This window comes from Coffea eugenioides, chromosome 2, assembly GCF_003713205.1.
Source record: "Coffea eugenioides isolate CCC68of chromosome 2, Ceug_1.0, whole genome shotgun sequence".
NCBI classification, from domain to species: domain Eukaryota; kingdom Viridiplantae; phylum Streptophyta; class Magnoliopsida; order Gentianales; family Rubiaceae; genus Coffea; species Coffea eugenioides.
The window spans coordinates 65,365,546-65,386,303 of record NC_040036.1 but is presented as its reverse complement, the minus strand read 5'-3'; the positions used below and the strand labels follow the sequence as shown (position 1 = coordinate 65,386,303).

General features: G+C 41.4%; 1 protein-coding gene across 1 annotated transcript; it reads left to right on the top strand.

Annotated features, from left to right (window-relative positions):
• Positions 1-286: 286 nt before the first annotated feature.
• On the top strand, positions 287-10,182 carry LOC113760043. Its single transcript, XM_027302619.1, has 3 exons — positions 287-3,725; positions 9,573-10,019; positions 10,172-10,182. Exons 1-3 carry the CDS (start codon positions 287-289, stop codon positions 10,180-10,182), a joined length of 3,897 nt encoding a protein of 1,298 aa, XP_027158420.1.
• Positions 10,183-20,758: the final 10,576 nt, after the last annotated feature.

Sequence of the window (20,758 nt, the reverse complement as noted above, 5' to 3'; positions counted from 1 at the left end):
GTCATCAAGTTTTGTCTAGGTGGATGACTTATTTCTGAGGCACCATATCCCTAATTTTTGTATAAGGGATTATTTGTATGTATTTTTGCTAGTTATGTGCCTTACATTTTGGAAATGTCCCAACCTATTATTTGTATGACTTTCGCTTGGAAATATATGCTAAGTGTTTTACTTATTTTTCCTCCATTCCATATCGATTTTATTTACTAAGGAAACATTAATAAGCTTAAATAAATAACACTTCGCCTAATCGCTTGATCCTCCCATAATAGGCATAGCTTAGACTATGGATCGCCAAGTGATAGGAAGGGGCCGCGGGAGACCCACTAGACAACACCCGGAATCGGGTAGAGATAGAGAGCCCGAGGTCAACCCAGACCAAGGACAAGAGGGCGGGGCCGGAGATGGAGTGGCCACCGCTATCAATCGTATCACTGATGTCCTAGAGCGCTTGACTGAACACCAAGCTGCTGGACCAGTGCGCTATCCAGGAGGCCCAGCCGATTCTGACGACTGGGCACTGGAAAGGTTCCTGAAGTTTGGACCTCCTAAGTTCTACGGAGGACCTGAACCTGAGATAGCTGAGGGATGGTGGGAGAGAATTTCCGACATCTTCGCAGCTTTAAACTATACTGAAGTGCGTCAGGTAACTTTTGCCGCATTCCAGTTTGAGGGAGCTGCTCGCTCCTGGTGGAACCTGGTTAGGACTAACTGGGACACGAATCATACTCCAAGGACTTGGGCAAACTTCACAAGGGAGTTCAATGCCAAATTCCTCCCACCGCTCATCCAAGAAAAGAGGGAGGATGATTTCATAAAATGTAAGCAGGGGGCGATGAGCGTCGCCGAGTATGAAGTCCAGTTTACCAAGCTATCTCGATTTGCTCCTGAATTGGTAGCCACGGAGCAAAGGAGAGTCAGAAGGTTTGTACAGGGTCTGAATGTAGAAGTGCAGGAAGGTTTAGCTGCCGTGAGGATTGACACGTTCGCAGATGCCGTCGAGAAAGCCCAGAGAGTTGAAGTGGCTAGGGCTCAAGTGAAATCTTTTCAGGCCAAGAAAAGATTTGCTCCTAGCAGTAGTCGGGAGCCGACGTATGGCAATGCTCCACCGGCCAAAGTGGGCCGAGGAAACATTGGAGTGAATAGTCCTGGAGCGCCACGAGGCGGCCAAGCAAGAGGAAATGGGGCCAGGAATACGGGAGGTCGAAATAACGGAGCCAGAGGGGGACCGATTGGAAGGGGACAACCTAGGAATATCTCGCAGGGAGGTCGAGCAATAGTTCCCCAAATGAATTGTGCATTTTGTAAGAAACCTGGCCATAATATAGATGGTTGTTGGAAGAAGCAAGGGAAGTGCCTGAGGTGCGGCAGTGGCGAGCACCAAATTGCTGGATGTCCCAAAATGCAAGGCGGGACTGCCCCAAACGCTAGACCAAACACCACTGGAGGAGGCCGGCCGACAGTTCCTGCTAGAGTGTATGCTATAGGTGACCAACCCGTACCTAACGCCTCGGAAGTGGTGGAAGGTACACTCCCGATTTTTCATCGATTAGCTAAAGTGTTAATTGACCCTGGTGCAACCCATTCATTCGTTAATCCATCCTTTATGTCTGGAATAGATGTGCAACCTGTTAGATTACCCTTCGATCTTGAAGTTAAGACACCCATGGGTAATAAAAAGGTAATCACTAGTCTGGCTTATAGGAATTGTGAATTCTGGATTGGAGAGCGTAAAATGCTAGTGGATTTGATCAGTCTGGATATAAAAGGTTATGATGTTATAATAGGAATGGATTTTCTAGGCCATCATCATACTAAACTTGACTGTCGAGCAAAAGTGGTGGAATTCTGTATACCTGGTGAAGCCACCCTGAGGTTAGATGTCAAGGGTAGGATAGCATCTTCTGCTATGATCTCAGGAATTCGAGCAAGGAAAATTTTGTCTAAAGGAGCGCAAGGTTTCTTAGCCTTCTTGATAAATGCTCCCAGTGACCAAGTGAGGTTGGAGGATGTACCAGTGGTACGGGAGTTTCCGGATGTTTTTCCCGAAGAGCTTAAGACTCTACCGCCGGAAAGGGAAGTGGAATTTAAGATTGACTTGATGCCTGGAACGGCTCCAATTTCCAGGACCCCGTATCGAATGGCTCCTGCCGAGCTAAAAGAATTGAAAATTCAATTACAAGATCTGTTGGAGAAAGGTTTTGTGAAGGAGAGTGACTCACCTTGGGGAGCACCCGTCCTATTCGTGAAGAAAAAAGATGGAAGCTTGAGGTTGTGTATCGATTATCGAGGGTTGAATGAGGCTACCATTAAGAATAAATACCCTCTACCGTTAATCGATAGCTTGTTCGACCAACTGCAAGGGTCAGTGGTCTTCTCTAAGCTGGATTTAAGGCAAGGGTACTATCAGTTGAAGATCAAGAAGGAAGATATACCTAAGACTGCTTTTAGTACAAGATATGGACATTTTGAGTTTGCAGTCATGCCTTTTGGATTAACCAATGCACCAGCTGCTTTCATGGACCTAATGCAAAGAATTTTTAAGAAGTACTTGGATCAGTTTGTAGTGGTTTTCATAGATGATATCCTGATTTACTCTAAGTCTCGAGAGGAGCATGCTAAGCACCTAGAGGTGGTTTTGCAGATATTAAGAGAACATAAGCTATATGCCAAATTCAGCAAGTGTGAGTTTTGGTTGACTGAAATATCTTTTCTAGGGCACAGAGTTTCTGAGGACGGTATTGCCGTGGACCCGGCAAAAGTTGAGGCCGTTATAAATTGGAAACAACCAGAAACTCCAACCGAAGTTAGAAGCTTCTTGGGTTTAGCAGGTTATTATAGGCGATTTATTCAGGATTTCTCGAAAATTGCAGGACCTATGACTGAGCTAACCAAGAAAGGGGCTAAGTTTGTCTGGACTCCGAAGTGCGAGTCAAGTTTTCAGGAGCTAAAGAAGCGGTTAACCTCCGCTCCCGTTTTGGTTTTGCCTGATGGAGGTGAAGGTTATGCTGTATATTCTGATGCCTCCAGAGAAGGTCTGGGATGTGTTTTAATGCAAATGGGCAAGGTAGTTGCTTATGCTTCTAGGAAATTGAAACCCTACGAGCAAAACTACCCAACCCATGACCTAGAACTAGCCGCAGTAATTTTTGCCTTGAAGAAATGGAGACACTACTTGTACGGCGTGACTTTTGAGGTTTTTACGGATCATAAGAGCCTCAAGTACTTGTTCTCCCAAAAGGAGCTGAATTTGAGACAAAGGCGATGGGTAGAATTCCTGGAAGATTATGATTGCTCGATTAATTACCATCCAGGAAAAGCCAACGTGGTGGCTGACGCTCTAAGTAGAAAGGCCCAAGTAGCAGGGTTAATGGTAAAAGAATGGGATATGCTAGAAGAAATAAGTGGTTGGAACCCTCGCTTGGAAAATTTGAAGGTTTTGTTAGGGAACCTATCATTGAAGTCACCGTTACTAGAGCGGATTAAGGAAGCCCAGAAAACAGACCCTATGATTCGGAAGAATTTGGAGAAAGTACTGAAAGGGGAAACATTAGACTTCAAATTAGGGCCTGAAGGGGTACTGAGGTTTCGAGACCGAATTGTGGTTCCGTCAGTTGAAGAGATAAGAAAAGGAATTCTAGAAGAATCACATCGGTCAATGTATACTATACACCCAGGTGTGACTAAAATGTATCACGATGTAAAGGAATTGTACTGGTGGGAAGGTTTGAAAAAGGACGTGGCAGCGTTTGTACAGAAATGCTTGATCTGCCAACAAGTAAAAGCTGAACATCAAAAACCCTCTGGTTTACTACAACCATTAGAAATCCCTGAATGGAAATGGGAACACATAACAATGGATTTTGTAACGGGACTACCTAAAAGCCAAAAAGGTTTTGACGCAATTTGGGTAATAGTTGACCGACTCACTAAGTCTGCACACTTCTTACCGGTAAGCATGAGTTTTTCATTGGAAAAATTGGTCAAGTTGTACACAGAAGAGATCCTAAGGTTACATGGTATTCCAGTGAGTATCGTGTCTGATCGAGACCCAAGATTTGTCTCGCGTTTTTGGCAGAAATTTCAGGATTCTTTGGGGACCAAATTGAAGTTTAGTACTGCGTACCATCCCCAAACCGACGGGCAGTCGGAAAGGACAATTCAAACTCTAGAGGATCTACTGAGGTCGTGTATACTGGATTTTGGAGGTAAGTGGAGCCAATAGATGACCTTAGTGGAATTTGCTTATAATAATAGCTTTCAGGCTTCAATTCAGATGGCACCCTATGAGGCTTTGTATGGAAGGAGGTGTCGATCTCCGATTCATTGGGATGAAGTTGGAGAAAAGAAAATCGCAGACCCTACAACTATACCTTGGATAGAAGAAGCCCAGGAAAAAGTAAAATTGATCAGAGAAAGGCTTCAAGTTGCTCAGAGTAGACAAAAGAACTACGCCGACACAAGGAGAAAGGATTTGGAATTTGAAGTAGGTGACAAAGTTTTTCTCAGAATTAAACCCTTGAAGGGCGGAGTAGTGTCCAAGAAAGGTAAGAAGCTGAAGCCAAGGTATATCGGACCTTTCAAAATTTTGAAGAAAGTTGGGTTAGTAGCGTATCAATTGAAGTTGCCTGCAAGCATGGCCAAAATTCACGATGTATTTCATGTTTCCATGCTTAGGAAATATTATTCTGATCCAAGTCACGTGTTGCCACTAGAAGGAATTGAGGTGGATGAGACGTTAACCTATGAAGAAGGACCGGTCAGGATTTTGGATAGAGTAATGAAGGAGCTGAGGGATAAGGAAATTCCTCTGGTGAAGATTTTGTGGAAAAATCATAGACTTGAGGAAGCAACTTGGGAGTTAGAAGAAGAAATGCAGAAAAAGTATCCTGACTTATTTATCCAGAATGTGTGAATTTTGAGGACAAAATTCTTTGTAAGGAGGGTAGGATGTGAGAACCCTGAAAATGCATATATAAATAATATTTCATATGTCTTTTACACTTCTTTTATTCTTTAATAAATCCTAATACTATTTCTACTTGTTTGCAACTAAGTACGTAAAAACACGTTTATGTGAAAATTTATATAATTTTCCTAAGTTATAAAATTCCTTGGTTTCGCTAAACTAAGTTAAGATTTTTAGAGCTAGATTAAATTTTCGTATTAACATAAAATGTTAGATTTATATATATATTGGTCAAACTTGATTTTAATAGTTTAATTAATCAAACAAGAATGTTAAGCGTTAAAGGAAGCTTAATACTAATTTGTAATCAATAAATTCTAGATAAAAATAATTACAAGTACTCTAACCATTTTTAGGACATAAAACTTCGATAACCAAAGTCTTGCTTGATTAGCGAAATTATTAGGAGTTCAAATCACTTTTGGGGACAATTTTTGGAGCTAAGCTAGGACCAAGGACTTAAGTGGCTAATTGGAGAAGTAGTGCAAAGTCTACAATACCCTCACAGCTTCACAACATCACCCACGGCCATGACCATTTTCTGCAAAGCCAAACAGCTCCCCGGACACCATGATCACCAGCCACCCAATTCGGCCAACCGCAGCTTCACCACCCAATTCGGCCAACCACAACCTTCACCACTGCCGTACACAAGCTCTGCTAAACACTCAACCTCCTCACCTAAATGCCGCAGCACCACCATCCTTCACAACCCCATTCTGTCTTGGATCAACGACACAAGAGTGAGGGAGAGACTTACCTCGTGAGTATCGACCAAGAGGAGTGCAAATTGCAATCTTCTTTCTGTTTTGCTCTGTCCGCAAGCTGGAGTGAAGGCTGAGAGAAGCCGTGAGCAAACTCCACCCATTCTGCATCTCCATTTCACTCCACGTCACGACTGTAGCATCCACCAGCTGCAACCAGAATCAGCTTTGTGCGTGAGAGCCGAGAGGAAGGGAAACTTTTCAAACTTTCTGTCCGACAACTTAGCTTGCTGTGAGGTGATTTCTGAGCTCCAATGAAACTGGTTATGAGGTTGATTAAGCTTTGCTAATGTCAGTGAGCAAGGATTAGTTAGAAAAAATTTTAATGGACTTAAAATCTGGTCACATTTAAGCTACCGTGGATGATCGACTAAGTTCTGGAAATTTTGGCTGACAAATGTTGTTATTTGAACTTGATTTCTAAAACTAAAAATGTTAACTAGTGGCTAAGCTCTTGCATGTTGAGCTTGAGCATCTAAATCCACGTATAATCCAAGGAAAATCCGGAAAAACTAAGATCAAAGCTGCTGGAATTCATGCTATGCGAACTGCCGAAAGTTGATCTTATAATCTTAATTAGTTGGAGTAATCTGAGCACACAGTGGTGTTTAACTAACTGAATTTTGGATGATTATTATTAAGATCATGCATGTCAATCTATGTGTTCGGATGTTGTATTAAGAAGCTTGGAGAAAATTCTGTTTTGGTTGAGCATGATTCTGCCGAGAAGAATGGTTTGGACAATGCAGCTTCACTTGGCTCCAGTTTGTTGCTCTGGAACTTATAGTTATGATTATCTAATAGGGGATGAAGATATTTATTGATTTGCATGTTGACTGGGTGCGAATAGATGATGAAACAAAAACTTGGGAAAATTCTGGTTTAAGGAAAACAGAATGTTCGTGGGCTGAATCTGATAATGCAACTTGATTTAATTTGATTTTTCTGCGCTGAACTTAAATTCATGATTAACCAGCTAATGACAGGTTAACTAGGATTTGCATGTAGTCAAGCAACAGAATTAAAACGGATGACCAAAGAAACGAGGTGAAAACAGAATTTTGTCTCATGCATGACCATCCAAGACTAATGATACAAATTCTGAATTCTAAGGATATTGTAGTTAGCAATCTAATCCGAAGTATGAGCTAGAAACGTTAATCAGGTGGCTAAGTGTTCGCTTGTTCAACTTGATCACCTAATGCCATGTGTGACCAAAAGAAAAGTTGATTTGGGACTAACGAATTGCTGGAAAATTTTGATTTCCGATCATACATGTAAAGCTGGAAAATTTTCCAGCCTTGGTCATGATTGATAAAGAGTTATGGATGGAATTTCTTGGCTTTGGACCAAATACTTGAGTAGGAGGTTGCTGCAAATGTGGTCTTTGGTTTTAAATAACTGTTAGCAGATTTAAATACTTGAAATATTAGCTTGGTTGTCACATGAATTACTGGTTGGGTGCTAAGGGCTAATGATTGACGAAGCCCTTAGCCATTGAAATGATTTTTTATAAAGTATTATTAGATGATGGAAGTTAATTGTTGGAATGTATTGGGACTTCACTTTTATTTGATTTGCTTATGTTGGGTTTGCTGAAACCAAGTGCTAATGATTGATGAAGCCTTGGTTGACTATTTTATTTTATTCAGAAATGCAATTGTTGAAAGCTAGGGCTAATGATTGACGAAGCCCTAGTAAATTTGCTATGTGATTTCTGCCATACTTTGACCCATATTGTGACTTCGAAATGATATCGGAGCGGGGAAATAATCGTATCGACCTTGTGAACTCGAGTAGCGGCGTTCAAAATTAACCAAAAATATTTTCTAGCTAGCATTATTTTATAAAACTCTATACCTAGTGTTTTCCTTAAAAATTTCCAACTCGACGATTTCCTTTAGCTCAACCTAGCCTCGCTAGCTACCGTAAATAAGTTCTAAAACTTTTGGAAACTCTAAGTCCTATTTTAATTCTTTTCTTTCCCTAAGTTTTGCACTTGGATAGTTAACTATAAGAAAGTTCCAAAATACAAGTCTCACTAAGTTTAGCGGAAAACTTGGGAAACTTACTCGGCAAGAAACCCTATTTTAGGAAAAATAGTTTCAAGGATAATTTTTGCAAAAGCCGTAACTTTAGAGAAATGTTCAAAGTAACCTTCTAACTTTGTTTTTAAGAGGTTTGTCGAATTGTTCCTAGTACATAATACTAGTTACCCTTTTCTAAGGAAAACTATAAGGAACACTTTTACTATTTCTTTTGTCAAGCATTCAATCTAAATAGATTCTCGAATTTCTTGAGAAAGTAAACTAGTATTATATTAGATAATTGCTTATGCAAATAAGTTTAAAGAAAATTGAATAGAAAACTTATAGTTTTAAAATTTGGTATTCTAGGATACTGCGAGGACGCGGAATTCGATCCCCAATTTGACATCTGAATTTCACTCTTGGTGAGTGTTCCTGCCTGTTCTTTTCCTACTTGAATTAAGTGCTTTCTTGACTTGACATGTGATAATTTGAAAAATTGGTTTCTGATCCATCGAAGTGAGCTGTGTGTACTTTATCGCACTAGCCGTTCGAGTGGTGACTTGTGCAAAACATTTTCTCCTGAATCCATAAATGTAGTTGCGTCGTTGGGTGAATCCCTCGACTTCTGTATCCAACTACCATAAAACTAAATGTAGTTGTGTCGTTGGGTGAATCCCTCGACTTCTGTATCCAACTACCATAAAACTAAATGTAGTTGCATCGTTGGGTGAATCCCTCGACTTCTGTATCCAACTACCATAAAACTAAATGTAGTTGCGTCGTTGGGTGAATCCCTCGACTTCTGTATCCAACTACCATAAAACTAAATGTAGTTGCGTCGTTGGGTGAATCCCTCGACTTCTGTATCCAACTACCATGACGGGTATATCTCGAATATACCACGTCCTTAGTCGGTGAGCGGGCCCGGGACCGGGGTATGAATGGTGACGGGTTAGGATTAAAATAAGTGGATCTACATGGACTGTAAGTAGTGAGAGTTGACGGAGGGTCAACTACGATAAACGGTGCTCAAGCGAGGAAAATGGCTCCTGAGAGCCCCTGTATCCTACCTTGTGTTGTTATACGCTTTCTTAGTTGTTTAACTTGTTTAAATTATTACTCGCTGTTTCAATTACGTGATTGCATGTTTTGGGGCACCACTGAGCTTTAGCTCACCCCATGTTTATTTGTTTTCCTTACAGGACGTGAAGTTTAAAAGTGTCTAAGCAGCTTATATTTCTTATGGTTGTACTTGAACATTTTGATTGTAATTTTCGGTTTGTAACGGATTCTAAGCTAAGCATTGTACTTTTCATTTTGGATTGCCACTTGAAGCTGGAAAAGTGTAATCTCTAATTCTAATACTCAATTTGTATGTTTGTATTAGTATAGTACATCCTTATCTTTTGCGAGCGTCGCTGGAAGTATTTAAGAGCTGTCGATTGGCTAAGTTTTATACTGTTATCTCTGAAGTTAATGTGGTGTTAGAAATCGATTTATTTTCGGAAGGATCTTTATTGTAATAGCTTAGGTTAATCGTCGGAAGATTTTAGGTTAGCTTGCTTGCGTGAGTCCTAGCGAGAGCTGGGCAGATGGCCCGCCAACCCTTTGGTTCGCCTTAGGGGGAAGTGGGGTCGCCACAGGTGGTATCAGAGCCTAGGTTAGAAAAGTTATTTGAGAAATATACCATACGAGTTAGAAACCCCGAACTTTTTAGAAGTAAGAATTGAGACCATTAGATATATTCTAAGTGATGCTGATCTAACTAGCTATTTGAGTTCTAACCTCTAAGTTTTAATTCTTTTGCAGGTATGGAGAATGGTAATGGACACGCTAATGGTAATGGGGCGTCAAATGGACACATAGAGCCTCTTAGGTCCATCTCTTATAGACCCCGAGGTGGAGGAGCCCATATACGTTATACCCCAGCTGATAGGCATCCTCGGTGCCAGTGTAGGGCCACGTATGCCTACCCCAATGAGCTAGTGCTATCCCTGGATGATGAGCGTCGCCAGCTGAAGGACGCTAACTTCACTTTGTCTCAGGACGTAGAGGAGCTGAGTATCATGGTGGACACTCAGTTCGACCGTATAGCCGATTTAGAGGTTAGGCTAACTGCTGAGCATCATTTGCTGGAGGCTGCTCGTTTGGAGATAGAGCGACAGAAGTCTAGGGCGACTCGACTAGCCGAGAGGATGCGTGATAGGAGTGCAGGCATCAGGGCTGATGCCTCAATGATGATAGATGAGGCCACGAGTATCCTTCAGAGTGTAGAGCAGGAGGATCCAGAGGAGGATCCGGAGGAGGATCCAGAGGAGGACCCGGAGGAGGATCCGGAGGAGGACATAGCTCCTGACAGCCCTGCGGAGGGTTAGGCTTGGATCGATTTGACTTTATTGGATATGTAGGGTTAGAATAGGGGGACGTTAGCTAGGTCATCAAGTTTTGTCTAGGTGGATGACTTATTTCTGAGGCACCATATCCCTAATTTTTGTATAAGGGATTATTTGTATGTATTTTTGCTAGTTATGTGCCTTACATTTTGGAAATGTCCCAACCTATTATTTGTATGACTTTCGCTTGGAAATATATGCTAAGTGTTTTACTTATTTTTCCTCCATTCCATATCGATTTTATTTACTAAGGAAACATTAATAAGCTTAAATAAATAACACTTCGCCTAATCGCTTGATCCTCCCATAATAGGCATAGCTTAGACTATGGATCGCCAAGTGATAGGAAGGGGCCGCGGGAGACCCACTAGACAACACCCGGAATCGGGTAGAGATAGAGAGCCCGAGGTCAACCCAGACCAAGGACAAGAGGGCGGGGCCGGAGATGGAGTGGCCACCGCTATCAATCGTATCACTGATGTCCTAGAGCGCTTGACTGAACACCAAGCTGCTGGACCAGTGCGCTATCCAGGAGGCCCAGCCGATTCTGACGACTGGGCACTGGAAAGGTTCCTGAAGTTTGGACCTCCTAAGTTCTACGGAGGACCTGAACCTGAGATAGCTGAGGGATGGTGGGAGAGAATTTCCGACATCTTCGCAGCTTTAAACTATACTGAAGTGCGTCAGGTAACTTTTGCCGCATTCCAGTTTGAGGGAGCTGCTCGCTCCTGGTGGAACCTGGTTAGGACTAACTGGGACACGAATCATACTCCAAGGACTTGGGCAAACTTCACAAGGGAGTTCAATGCCAAATTCCTCCCACCGCTCATCCAAGAAAAGAGGGAGGATGATTTCATAAAATGTAAGCAGGGGGCGATGAGCGTCGCCGAGTATGAAGTCCAGTTTACCAAGCTATCTCGATTTGCTCCTGAATTGGTAGCCACGGAGCAAAGGAGAGTCAGAAGGTTTGTACAGGGTCTGAATGTAGAAGTGCAGGAAGGTTTAGCTGCCGTGAGGATTGACACGTTCGCAGATGCCGTCGAGAAAGCCCAGAGAGTTGAAGTGGCTAGGGCTCAAGTGAAATCTTTTCAGGCCAAGAAAAGATTTGCTCCTAGCAGTAGTCGGGAGCCGACGTATGGCAATGCTCCACCGGCCAAAGTGGGCCGAGGAAACATTGGAGTGAATAGTCCTGGAGCGCCACGAGGCGGCCAAGCAAGAGGAAATGGGGCCAGGAATACGGGAGGTCGAAATAACGGAGCCAGAGGGGGACCGATTGGAAGGGGACAACCTAGGAATATCTCGCAGGGAGGTCGAGCAATAGTTCCCCAAATGAATTGTGCATTTTGTAAGAAACCTGGCCATAATATAGATGGTTGTTGGAAGAAGCAAGGGAAGTGCCTGAGGTGCGGCAGTGGCGAGCACCAAATTGCTGGATGTCCCAAAATGCAAGGCGGGACTGCCCCAAACGCTAGACCAAACACCACTGGAGGAGGCCGGCCGACAGTTCCTGCTAGAGTGTATGCTATAGGTGACCAACCCTTACCTAACGCCTCGGAAGTGGTGGAAGGTACACTCCCGATTTTTCATCGATTAGCTAAAGTGTTAATTGACCCTGGTGCAACCCATTCATTCGTTAATCCATCCTTTATGTCTGGAATAGATGTGCAACCTGTTAGATTACCCTTCGATCTTGAAGTTAAGACACCCATGGGTAATAAAAAGGTAATCACTAGTCTGGCTTATAGGAATTGTGAATTCTGGATTGGAGAGCGTAAAATGCTAGTGGATTTGATCAGTCTGGATATAAAAGGTTATGATGTTATAATAGGAATGGATTTTCTAGGCCATCATCATACTAAACTTGACTGTCGAGCAAAAGTGGTGGAATTCTGTATACCTGGTGAAGCCACCCTGAGGTTAGATGTCAAGGGTAGGATAGCATCTTCTGCTATGATCTCAGGAATTCGAGCAAGGAAAATTTTGTCTAAAGGAGCGCAAGGTTTCTTAGCCTTCTTGATAAATGCTCCCAGTGACCAAGTGAGGTTGGAGGATGTACCAGTGGTACGGGAGTTTCCGGATGTTTTTCCCGAAGAGCTTAAGACTCTACCGCCGGAAAGGGAAGTGGAATTTAAGATTGACTTGATGCCTGGAACGGCTCCAATTTCCAGGACCCCGTATCGAATGGCTCCTGCCGAGCTAAAAGAATTGAAAATTCAATTACAAGATCTGTTGGAGAAAGGTTTTGTGAAGGAGAGTGACTCACCTTGGGGAGCACCCGTCCTATTCGTGAAGAAAAAAGATGGAAGCTTGAGGTTGTGTATCGATTATCGAGGGTTGAATGAGGCTACCATTAAGAATAAATACCCTCTACCGTTAATCGATAGCTTGTTCGACCAACTGCAAGGGTCAGTGGTCTTCTCTAAGCTGGATTTAAGGCAAGGGTACTATCAGTTGAAGATCAAGAAGGAAGATATACCTAAGACTGCTTTTAGTACAAGATATGGACATTTTGAGTTTGCAGTCATGCCTTTTGGATTAACCAATGCACCAGCTGCTTTCATGGACCTAATGCAAAGAATTTTTAAGAAGTACTTGGATCAGTTTGTAGTGGTTTTCATAGATGATATCCTGATTTACTCTAAGTCTCGAGAGGAGCATGCTAAGCACCTAGAGGTGGTTTTGCAGATATTAAGAGAACATAAGCTATATGCCAAATTCAGCAAGTGTGAGTTTTGGTTGACTGAAATATCTTTTCTAGGGCACAGAGTTTCTGAGGACGGTATTGCCGTGGACCCGGCAAAAGTTGAGGCCGTTATAAATTGGAAACAACCAGAAACTCCAACCGAAGTTAGAAGCTTCTTGGGTTTAGCAGGTTATTATAGGTGATTTATTCAGGATTTCTCGAAAATTGCAGGACCTATGACTGAGCTAACCAAGAAAGGGGCTAAGTTTGTCTGGACTCCGAAGTGCGAGTCAAGTTTTCAGGAGCTAAAGAAGCGGTTAACCTCCGCTCCCGTTTTGGTTTTGCCTGATGGAGGTGAAGGTTATGCTGTATATTCTGATGCCTCCAGAGAAGGTCTGGGATGTGTTTTAATGCAAATGGGCAAGGTAGTTGCTTATGCTTCTAGGAAATTGAAACCCTACGAGCAAAACTACCCAACCCATGACCTAGAACTAGCCGCAGTAATTTTTGCCTTGAAGAAATGGAGACACTACTTGTACGGCGTGACTTTTGAGGTTTTTACGGATCATAAGAGCCTCAAGTACTTGTTCTCCCAAAAGGAGCTGAATTTGAGACAAAGGCGATGGGTAGAATTCCTGGAAGATTATGATTGCTCGATTAATTACCATCCAGGAAAAGCCAACGTGGTGGCTGACGCTCTAAGTAGAAAGGCCCAAGTAGCAGGGTTAATGGTAAAAGAATGGGATATGCTAGAAGAAATAAGTGGTTGGAACCCTCGCTTGGAAAATTTGAAGGTTTTGTTAGGGAACCTATCATTGAAGTCACCGTTACTAGAGCGGATTAAGGAAGCCCAGAAAACAGACCCTATGATTCGGAAGAATTTGGAGAAAGTACAAAAAGGGGAAACATTAGACTTCAAATTAGGGCCTGAAGGGGTACTGAGGTTTCGAGACCGAATTGTGGTTCCGTCAGTTGAAGAGATAAGAAAAGGAATTCTAGAAGAATCACATCGGTCAATGTATACTATACACCCAGGTGTGACTAAAATGTATCACGATGTAAAGGAATTGTACTGGTGGGAAGGTTTGAAAAAGGACGTGGCAGCGTTTGTACAGAAATGCTTGATCTGCCAACAAGTAAAAGCTGAACATCAAAAACCCTCTGGTTTACTACAACCATTAGAAATCCCTGAATGGAAATGGGAACACATAACAATGGATTTTGTAACGGGACTACCTAAAAGCCAAAAAGGTTTTGACGCAATTTGGGTAATAGTTGACCGACTCACTAAGTCTGCACACTTCTTACCGGTAAGCATGAGTTTTTCATTGGAAAAATTGGTCAAGTTGTACACAGAAGAGATCCTAAGGTTACATGGTATTCCAGTGAGTATCGTGTCTGATCGAGACCCAAGATTTGTCTCGCGTTTTTGGCAGAAATTTCAGGATTCTTTGGGGACCAAATTGAAGTTTAGTACTGCGTACCATCCCCAAACCGACGGGCAGTCGGAAAGGACAATTCAAACTCTAGAGGATCTACTGAGGTCGTGTATACTGGATTTTGGAGGTAAGTGGAGCCAATAGATGACCTTAGTGGAATTTGCTTATAATAATAGCTTTCAGGCTTCAATTCAGATGGCACCCTATGAGGCTTTGTATGGAAGGAGGTGTCGATCTCCGATTCATTGGGATGAAGTTGGAGAAAAGAAAATCGCAGACCCTACAACTATACCTTGGATAGAAGAAGCCCAGGAAAAAGTAAAATTGATCAGAGAAAGGCTTCAAGTTGCTCAGAGTAGACAAAAGAACTACGCCGACACAAGGAGAAAGGATTTGGAATTTGAAGTAGGTGACAAAGTTTTTCTCAGAATTAAACCCTTGAAGGGCGGAGTAGTGTCCAAGAAAGGTAAGAAGCTGAAGCCAAGGTATATCGGACCTTTCGAAATTTTGAAGAAAGTTGGGTTAGTAGCGTATCAATTGAAGTTGCCTGCAAGCATGGCCAAAATTCACGATGTATTTCATGTTTCCATGCTTAGGAAATATTATTCTGATCCAAGTCACGTGTTGCCACTAGAAGGAATTGAGGTGGATGAGACGTTAACCTATGAAGAAGGACCGGTCAGGATTTTGGATAGAGTAATGAAGGAGCTGAGGGATAAGGAAATTCCTCTGGTGAAGATTTTGTGGAAAAATCATAGACTTGAGGAAGCAACTTGGGAGTTAGAAGAAGAAATGCAGAAAAAGTATCCTGACTTATTTATCCAGAATGTGTGAATTTTGAGGACAAAATTCTTTGTAAGGAGGGTAGGATGTGAGAACCCTGAAAATGCATATATAAATAATATTTCATATGTCTTTTACACTTCTTTTATTCTTTAATAAATCCTAATACTATTTCTACTTGTTTGCAACTAAGTACGTAAAAACACGTTTATGTGAAAATTTATATAATTTTCCTAAGTTATAAAATTCCTTGGTTTCGCTAAACTAAGTTAAGATTTTTAGAGCTAGATTAAATTTTCGTATTAACATAAAATGTTAGATTTATATATATATTGGTCAAACTTGATTTTAATAGTTTAATTAATCAAACAAGAATGTTAAGCGTTAAAGGAAGCTTAATACTAATTTGTAATCAATAAATTCTAGATAAAAATAATTACAAGTACTCTAACCATTTTTAGGACATAAAACTTCGATAACCAAAGTCTTGCTTGATTAGCGAAATTATTAGGAGTTCAAATCACTTTTGGGGACAATTTTTGGAGCTAAGCTAGGACCAAGGACTTAAGTGGCTAATTGGAGAAGTAGTGCAAAGTCTACAATACCCTCACAGCTTCACAACATCACCCACGGCCATGACCATTTTCTGCAAAGCCAAACAGCTCCCCGGACACCATGATCACCAGCCACCCAATTCGGCCAACCGCAGCTTCACCACCCAATTCGGCCAACCACAACCTTCACCACTGCCGTACACAAGCTCTGCTAAACACTCAACCTCCTCACCTAAATGCCGCAGCACCACCATCCTTCACAACCCCATTCTGTCTTGGATCAACGACACAAGAGTGAGGGAGAGACTTACCTCGTGAGTATCGACCAAGAGGAGTGCAAATTGCAATCTTCTTTCTGTTTTGCTCTGTCCGCAAGCTGGAGTGAAGGCTGAGAGAAGCCGTGAGCAAACTCCACCCATTCTGCATCTCCATTTCACTCCACGTCACGACTGTAGCATCCACCAGCTGCAACCAGAATCAGCTTTGTGCGTGAGAGCCGAGAGGAAGGGAAACTTTTCAAACTTTCTGTCCGACAACTTAGCTTGCTGTGAGGTGATTTCTGAGCTCCAATGAAACTGGTTATGAGGTTGATTAAGCTTTGCTAATGTCAGTGAGCAAGGATTAGTTAGAAAAAATTTTAATGGACTTAAAATCTGGTCACATTTAAGCTACCGTGGATGATCGACTAAGTTCTGGAAATTTTGGCTGACAAATGTTGTTATTTGAACTTGATTTCTAAAACTAAAAATGTTAACTAGTGGCTAAGCTCTTGCATGTTGAGCTTGAGCATCTAAATCCACGTATAATCCAAGGAAAATCCGGAAAAACTAAGATCAAAGCTGCTGGAATTCATGCTATGCGAACTGCCGAAAGTTGATCTTATAATCTTAATTAGTTGGAGTAATCTGAGCACACAGTGGTGTTTAACTAACTGAATTTTGGATGATTATTATTAAGATCATGCATGTCAATCTATGTGTTCGGATGTTGTATTAAGAAGCTTGGAGAAAATTCTGTTTTGGTTGAGCATGATTCTGCCGAGAAGAATGGTTTGGACAATGCAGCTTCACTTGGCTCCAGTTTGTTGCTCTGGAACTTATAGTTATGATTATCTAATAGGGGATGAAGATATTTATTGATTTGCATGTTGACTGGGTGCGAATAGATGATGAAACAAAAACTTGGGAAAATTCTGGTTTAAGGAAAACAGAATGTTCGTGGGCTGAATCTGATAATGCAACTTGATTTAATTTGATTTTTCTGCGCTGAACTTAAATTCATGATTAACCAGCTAATGACAGGTTAACTAGGATTTGCATGTAGTCAAGCAACAGAATTAAAACGGATGACCAAAGAAACGAGGTGAAAACAGAATTTTGTCTCATGCATGACCATCCAAGACTAATGATACAAATTCTGAATTCTAAGGATATTGTAGTTAGCAATCTAATCCGAAGTATGAGCTAGAAACGTTAATCAGGTGGCTAAGTGTTCGCTTGTTCAACTTGATCACCTAATGCCATGTGTGACCAAAAGAAAAGTTGATTTGGGACTAACGAATTGCTGGAAAATTTTGATTTTCGATCATACATGTAAAGCTGGAAAATTTTCCAGCCTTGGTCATGATTGATAAAGAGTTATGGATGGAATTTCTTGGCTTTGGACCAAATACTTGAGTAGGAGGTTGCTGCAAATGTGGTCTTTGGTTTTAAATAACTGTTAGCAGATTTAAATACTTGAAATATTAGCTTGGTTGTCACATGAATTACTGGTTGGGTGCTAAGGGCTAATGATTGACGAAGCCCTTAGCCATTGAAATGATTTTTTATAAAGTATTATTAGATGATGGAAGTTAATTGTTGGAATGTATTGGGACTTCACTTTTATTTGATTTGCTTATGTTGGGTTTGCTGAAACCAAGTGCTAATGATTGATGAAGCCTTGGTTGACTATTTTATTTTATTCAGAAATGCAATTGTTGAAAGCTAGGGCTAATGATTGACGAAGCCCTAGTAAATTTGCTATGTGATTTCTGCCATACTTTGACCCATATTGTGACTTCGAAATGATATCGGAGCGGGGAAATAATCGTATCGACCTTGTGAACTCGAGTAGCGGCGTTCAAAATTAACCAAAAATATTTTCTAGCTAGCATTATTTTATAAAACTCTATACCTAGTGTTTTCCTTAAAAATTTCCAACTCGACGATTTCCTTTAGCTCAACCTAGCCTCGCTAGCTACCGTAAATAAGTTCTAAAACTTTTGGAAACTCTAAGTCCTATTTTAATTCTTTTCTTTCCCTAAGTTTTGCACTTGGATAGTTAACTATAAGAAAGTTCCAAAATACAAGTCTCACTAAGTTTAGCGGAAAACTTGGGAAACTTACTCGGCAAGAAACCCTATTTTAGGAAAAATAGTTTCAAGGATAATTTTTGCAAAAGCCGTAACTTTAGAGAAATGTTCAAAGTAACCTTCTAACTTTGTTTTTAAGAGGTTTGTCGAATTGTTCCTAGTACATAATACTAGTTACCCTTTTCTAAGGAAAACTATAAGGAACACTTTTACTATTTCTTTTGTCAAGCATTCAATCTAAATAGATTCTCGAATTTCTTGAGAAAGTAAACTAGTATTATATTAGATAATTGCTTATGCAAATAAGTTTAAAGAAAATTGAATAGAAAACTTATAGTTTTAAAATTTGGTATTCTAGGATACTGCGAGGACGCGGAATTCGATCCCCAATTTGACATCTGAATTTCACTCTTGGTGAGTGTTCCTGCCTGTTCTTTTCCTACTTGAATTAAGTGCTTTCTTGACTTGACATGTGATAATTTGAAAAATTGGTTTCTGATCCATCGAAGTGAGCTGTGTGTACTTTATCGCACTAGCCGTTCGAGTGGTGACTTGTGCAAAACATTTTCTCCTGAATCCATTAATGTAGTTGCGTCGTTGGGTGAATCCCTCGACTTCTGTATCCAACTACCATGACGGGTATATCTCGAGTATACCACGTCCTTAGTCGGTGAGCGGGCCCGGGACCGGGGTATGAATGGTGACGGGTTAGGATTAAAATAAGTGGATCTACATGGACTGTAAGTAGTGAGAGTTGACGGAGGGTCAACTACGATAAACGGTGCTCAAGCGAGGAAAATGGCTCCTGAGAGCCCCTGTATCCTACCTTGTGTTGTTATACACTTTCTTAGTTGTTTAACTTGTTTAAATTATTACTCGCTGTTTGAATTACGTGATTGCATGTTTTGGGGCACCACTGAGCTTTAGCTCACCCCATGTTTATTTGTTTTCCTTACAGGACGTGAAGTTTGAAAGTGTCTAAGCAGCTTATATTTCTTATGGTTGTACTTGAACATTTTGATTGTAATTTTCAGTTTGTAACGAATTCTAAGCTAAGCATTGTACTTTTCATTTTGGATTGCCACTTGAAGCTGGAAAAGTGTAATCTCTAATTCTAATACTCAATTTGTATGTTTGTATTAGTATAGTACATCCTTATCTTTTGCGAGCGTCGCTGGAAGTATTTAAGAGCTGTCGATTGGCTAAGTTTTATACTGTTATCTCTGAAGTTAATGTGGTGTTAGAAATCGATTTATTTTCGGAAGGATCTTTATTGTAATAGCTTAGGTTAATCGTCGGAAGATTTTAGGTTAGCTTGCTTGCGTGAGTCCTAGCGAGAGCTGGGCAGACGGCCCGCCAACCCTTTGGTTCGCCTTAGGGGGAAGTGGGGTCGCCACAGATCCGGCCGGTCCCAAGCGTAAATCATCCATATTAAAGATTCCTACCCGACATACATACCTAACTTCCTCATGTCCCAAGATAATGATCCTTACTCTTATAACATGCACAGTTCATAGCTTATGCTCAAAAGAGCACTTATACCTTTCACGAAAGTAGGACCATAACACCACTTGGCCCCAAGCTCATTCCGTGCAGAGACTACGCGAAGTGGCTCTGATACCACCTGTGACAGCCCCACCTTCCCCTAAGGCGAACCAAAGGGGTTAGCGAACTGCCTGCCCAGCTCTCGCCAGGACTAACGGTTCGATATAGAACGAGCTAATACATTCCGGAGCTTACCAACGCGGGTAAACAAATCAAAATGTTAAAATAAAAAAAAATGAAACCGAAGTCGACTATGAATAGTAACCGACCCGTCAGAACCCAACCAAATATCAAGCAAACATTCACATCTTGAAACTTAGCATTTACAAGCCAAAGTGGCATACAAAAGTATTCAAAAGTGGATACATGTCTGGTTTGCCAAATCAAAAGGAAAACGGTCCCAAAAGTACATTTAGGGTTTCAATACATGAGCTATACAAAAGATATGTTCAACTAGCTCAATTTGGCAGCCAATTGTCAAATCCAGTCCAAAAGTATTTATTTTCCTGTAAGAAAAACAAAAAGGAACAGAAAGGGGTGAGCTTGCGCTCAATGAGGTACCAGACATATAGCAGTAAAATCATGGCATTTCACATTTAACAAATCAGGTACACACGCCAGATGTAAAGTAAATGAACCAATGATTCAAATCAGAAGGATACAGGTGGCTCTCAGGAGCCAAATTCCCATTAGCATCATCGAAGCTTGATCGAAATAATAGTTTACACTCCGTCAACGCTAAAGGAGTAACCAATACCGTAGACTCCACTTTCTTCGATTCCTTCCACCTCATATACCCCACCGGGCCCGAAATCCAATCAGATCAGAAATGGTAATACTCGAGTATACCCGGAATCAAGGGTCTCAATACCCAAAGATCCCAAAACAGACTACCGTGGTTCGTTATCTAATCGACCAGGCCCTTGCCGGCCCGACTCGAGTAACTGGCCACAGGTGTTGAGCTCAGAGGTCACAGAAAGGTCGTTGGACACAAGCTTCCAAACGACGTCAGAACAGATACAGATCCAGATACAGATAACAGATACAGATACAGATAGCAGATTCAGATACGCGTTCAAAATTGGCATATGAACAGACCAGAGAACGAGTGTGATAAAGTACACCATCGCCTCCCTTTTATCAAAACAGTATTTGGCTCCAACAGTCATAAATCAAGTATTCAGATATTCAGATATTTCACATAACGGGTAGCAGGTAGTGGAACACTCACCTGGGTCAGTACAG

What these genes read in the sequence shown, in the direction of transcription:
- LOC113760043 (XM_027302619.1), top strand. Translation starts at nt 287, where the DNA reads ATGGATCGCCAAGTGATAGGAAGGGGCCGCGGGAGACCCACTAGACAA. An exon ending in GGAATTGTACTGGTGGGAAG is followed by an intron (nt 3,726 to 9,572) that starts GTTTGAAAAAGG and finishes ATTCTTTTGCAG; the next exon opens with GTATGGAGAATGGTAATGGA.